The 4,859-nt window shown below is 36.2% G+C and overlaps 1 protein-coding gene across 1 annotated transcript in view; it reads right to left on the reverse strand.

Annotated features, from left to right (window-relative positions):
* Positions 1 to 17: 17 nt before the first annotated feature.
* The window catches only part of ZNF200 (zinc finger protein 200), a 9,882-nt gene continuing 5,040 nt past the window's right edge, over positions 18 to 4,859 (reverse strand). Inside the window, exon 5 of the mRNA XM_010840362.1 lies at positions 18 to 845. Coding sequence (XP_010838664.1) covers positions 127 to 845 — 719 coding nt within the window. The 3' untranslated portion in view covers positions 18 to 126. The remainder of the gene's footprint in view (positions 846 to 4,859) is intronic.

Here is a 4,859-nt window from a genome sequence, read left to right on the forward strand (position 1 = left end):
GAATATTTATCCGATTTTGGCTATAATGAGGTTTTCTTATCTGTAACTTTTCAGACAGCCTGGCAATTCAGAATTATTTATGGAATATTTCAGTTTGAGGTGGTATCATCAGACCTTTCCCTCATGTCACTTCTGTTTTCGGGTCTTACATGCTGAGTGGGTTTTTTCATGCCGGGTACAGTTCGACAGCCGACCAAATCTTCTCCCACACTTTTTACAACCATATGGCCTCTTGGCCTTATGACTCTGCAAGTGAATCACAAACTCTTTGTTTTCTGGGAAGGTTTTCCCACATTCTGGACACTTAAGTATCTTTTCCCTTATATGGATTCCTTCATGGCGACTTCGATGAGAATTCTGACGGAAGTTTTTCCCACACTGAGAACATGAATAAGGCTTCTCTCCTGTATGGATTCTCTCATGCTTATTAAGGTTTGTTTTATGATTAAAGCTTTTCCCACAGTGACTGCAGTCATAGGGCTTTTCTCCAGTGTGAGTCCTCTGGTGGGAAATAAGGTAAGAACTCTCATTAAATTGTTTCCCACACAGTGGACAAGTATACCATCTTCTTGTTCTACGATTTCGGGTAAGTGCGATAACATTAATATCCACGTATTTTGAGAGTTCCTCTAGAGGAGTATCATTTTCAATGGTAACTAAAAGATTTCTCATTTTCCTTTCCTTTGGAATAGATGTATTTAATCTTTCTTCTTTTTGGCAATCTGGAGACTGCTCAGGGACCATGGAACAATCCATTTCATCACAATCTGAAGACTCTTCTCTATGATCTTCATCCTCTACAGGTTCTGTCTGAAGCTCTTCACCCTCAGGATTACTGCCACTGACTGTTGAAACAGAGAGAAAATATAATAAGTTTTGAGGGATATGATACCATGCAGGAAAACCCAAGTTAGATTTCTCATGAGACCACAACCTTGAAAATAAGAAATCTGACGGGCAAACAGTTGCCATCAACACTTCCTCATCCTTACTGAGGATGGGATACATGACTGATAAATCTTCCCTTACCCATAATGAAAGCACATAGTCCTCTCTCTTTTTTTTTTTAACGAAATGTGTGGAACTAGACTGAAAGATTTCCATGTTTGTTTTCTGAATAGGCACCAATTACTCAACAAGTTCATACTGATCTTATATTATGTGTAAATCACTGAGCTAATAAGGACCAGGGGGTAAAGGACATAAATATTTTTTTTTAAGACATAAATATTAAAAGGTACTACTTGTAATCTTTAGGAGGCTAGTAAGTAAATGGTAAGATGAGTTACTTCCAGGTTTTCACTATATTATAGTATTAGCTAATATTATAACATCCAATATAGTGAAAAACTGCAAACAATTCAAATGACCACAACTAAAGGAGGCAAAGTATTTTCACACAGTGTATTATTTTTTAGGATATAAAAGGACTACTACAGCGAACTTTCCTGGCAATCCAGTGGTTAAGAATCTGTGCTTACACTGAATTTGATCCCTTGTCAGGGAACTAAAGATCCTGCATGCTGCACAGTGTAGCCAAAGAGAAAAAATGATCTACATTAAAAAAAAGACTACTACAATTGATAAAATGAAAACTATGGTAGAAGTCAATGGTTGTCATTTTTCAAGGGAGAATGGAAACTAGTGACTGAACAGGATCATAAGAGGGATATCTGGGGTATTAGTTGATTTTAGACAAATGTGTTCATTTTGTGGAAATCTGAGCTGTATACTTAGGACTTGTATTTCCAAAAAAAGCCTATGTAAAATGACAGATTACAGCACTTGCTCTGGCAGCACATATACTAAAATGGGAAAGATACAGAGAAGACTAGCATGGCCCCTGTGCAAGGATGACACGCAAATTTGTGAAGAGTTCCATTAAAAAAAAAAAAAAACAAACACCAGATTACAAAGACTAGGTAACAAAGCAAAAAAAAAAAAGTATGCTATGAACAGGTGGAATGACAAGGGACTTTGCCTGACTCTGGGCAACTTAGTGAAATTAAAGGATGACATCAACCACTTTAGATAATGTGACTGATCCTAAAGCCAGAATGTGAATCTCTGCTGGATTTAGCACTTTCACACCAATAGATTTCTTTTTTAAAAAATTATTTCATTTAATGATCCCCTTAGGATAATGAAAATGTTGGGCCAAAGCACAGGACAATTTTTTTTTTTACTGCAGCTCTTAAGATGAACTGACATACTGCTTTCCAAAGGAACTGTACAGATTTCAATATAACCATCAACATGTGGCTAGGTATCAATTTTAACTAATCTTGCTGGTAGTAGATATAATTTTCAAATATTTAATAGGTATAAAATGGTTTCTCATTGTAGCTTTATTTTGCACTTTGATTATTGCAAACTAATAATTTGTCTATTGGCTGACACATTTATAAATTTAAATAAATTTTATAGCACTTCCCTGGTGACCCAGGGATTGAGAATCTACCTGCCAATGCACGGGACATGGGTTCGATCCCTAGTCCAGGAAGATCTCACATGCCGAGGAGCAACCAAGCCTGTGCACCACAACTACAGAGCCCAAGCACCCTACAGCCCATGCTCTGCAATAAGAGAAGACACTGCATTGGGAACCCCGAGCACTGCAACAGAGAAAGCTAGCCTGCAGCAACAAAGACCCAATGGAGCCAAAAATAAATAAAAATGCATAAATTGTATATATTATAAATCTTAATCTCTTTATCATTGATATTTTTTAAATTAAATTCTTTTTCTATAATAACCCCACAACTTAAAACCAGAAAATCAGTCTTTTAAAATCCAATAAATTTCTATTGTTTTCTGGCCATTCTTTTATGACTTATTTTTATTTAACTCTGATACTTTTGAAGTTCAGTATCACACTGTTTGTTGTTCGTAACGTGTCTAATATTGGTAGAGTTAGTCAGAACATTCACTTCTTTCACCAATTTGACAGAGTACATTTACAGTATAAGTCTGGAGGGCAGGCACTGATATCTTTACCTGATTTTAGTTTTCCCATTTTGACCTGTTTCTCTCCAATATTCAAAAAATCTCTTCTATTTACCATATAAAACATCTCTCTATATTACTCCTATGTTATAGTCATTCTGAAGGAGAGCTCTCATTATTTTGTGTTTAAGAATGCTACTGATAATTATTTATTTATTCCTACTGACCTACTGTAAAACTATTAAATATCATAATGTTTTAATTGATCCTTTAAAATTTTCTAAATATAAATCACATTTTGATTCCCCCTCTTTTCCAATATTTATTCTCCCTAATCCCTTTTTCTTATAAACATTAGGTTAAATTAAAGAACTAAATATCTGTTTTGAGAACAATTAACTGAAACTCAACTGCATTTTACATTCCTTTATTGTACTAACTTTAAAAATAGAGAAGAATTTTAGTAGCTGATATATTTATATGGCTCTAAATCAAAATACGAAAATTACACTGAAAAGCCTTACTTTAATCCCTGTCTCATTCCAATCCCAAAGAAAGAAAGGCAATGCCAAAGAATGTTCAACCCCATAGTTGCATTCATCTCACATGCTACCCAAGTAATGCTCAAAATTCCCTAAGCTAGGCTTCAACAGTATGTGAACTGAGAATTTCCAGATGTTCAAGCTGGATTTAGAAAAAACAGAGGAACCAGAGATCAAATTGCCAAGATCTGGTGGATCGTAGAAAAACATCTACTTCTGTTTCATTGACTACGCTGAAGCTTTTGACTGTGTGGCTCACAACAAACTGTGGAAAATTCCTAAAAGAGATGGGAATACCAGACCACCTTACCTGCCTCCTGAGAAATCTGTATGCATGTCAAGAAGCAACAGTTAGAACCAGACATGGAACAATAGACTGGTTCCAAATTGGGAGAGGAATATGTCGAGGCAGTATATTGTCACCCTGCTTATTTAACTTATATACAGAGTACATCATGCGAAATGCTGGTCTGGATGAAGCACAAATTGAAATCAAGATTGCCAGGAGAAATATCAATAACCTCAGATATGCAGATGACACCACCCTTATGGCAGAAAACTAAGAAGAACTAAAGAGCCTCTTGATGAAAGTGAAAGAGGAGAGTGAAAAAGTTGGCTTAAAACTCAACATTCAAAAAATGTAAGATCATGGCATCCGGTCCCATCACTTCATGGCAAATAGATGGGGAAACAATGGAAACAATGACAGACTTCATTTACTTGGGCTCCAAAATCACTGCAGATGGTGACTGTGGCCATGAAATTAAAAGACCCTTGCTCCTTGGAAGAAAAGCTATGACCAACCTAGACAGCATATTAAAAAGCAGAGACGTTACTTTGTCGACAAAGGTCCATCTAGTCAAAGCTATAGTTTTTCCAGTAGTCATGTATGTACCTAGAATTTACTACACTTTATCTGTTTAAATATTTATTTTGTCATAAAAAGTTTAAAAATTTTTATGTATTTACCTTACTGATCTTTTAAGACTTCTAGATTTTTGAGTCTTTATCAGAAAAGTCATCCTATCCCATGGTTATAAAGGAATTCACCCACATGCTCTAATTGTTTTTTAAAAAACATTTAAAATCTTTGACCCACCTGGAGTTCTTGGTGTGCAAAGTAAGATATGACTCACCAAGAGGCTAAGTTTTCATTGGACCTTTTATCAAAAAGTCCCTCTTTACCTTGCTGACTGGGGATTCCAACTTTATCACAAACTAATCCCCATGTGTATTTGAAGCTATTTCTGCACTTCTTCGGAGAAGGCAATGGCACCCCACTCCAGTACTCTTGCCTGGAAAATCCCATGGATGGAGGAGCCTGGTGGGCTGCAGTCCATGGGGTCACGAAGAGTTGGACACGACTGAGTG

The sequence above is a fragment of the Bison bison genome, unplaced genomic scaffold (assembly GCF_000754665.1).
Source record: "Bison bison bison isolate TAMUID 2011002044 unplaced genomic scaffold, Bison_UMD1.0 scf7180017864144, whole genome shotgun sequence".
NCBI classification, from domain to species: Eukaryota; Metazoa; Chordata; class Mammalia; order Artiodactyla; family Bovidae; genus Bison; species Bison bison.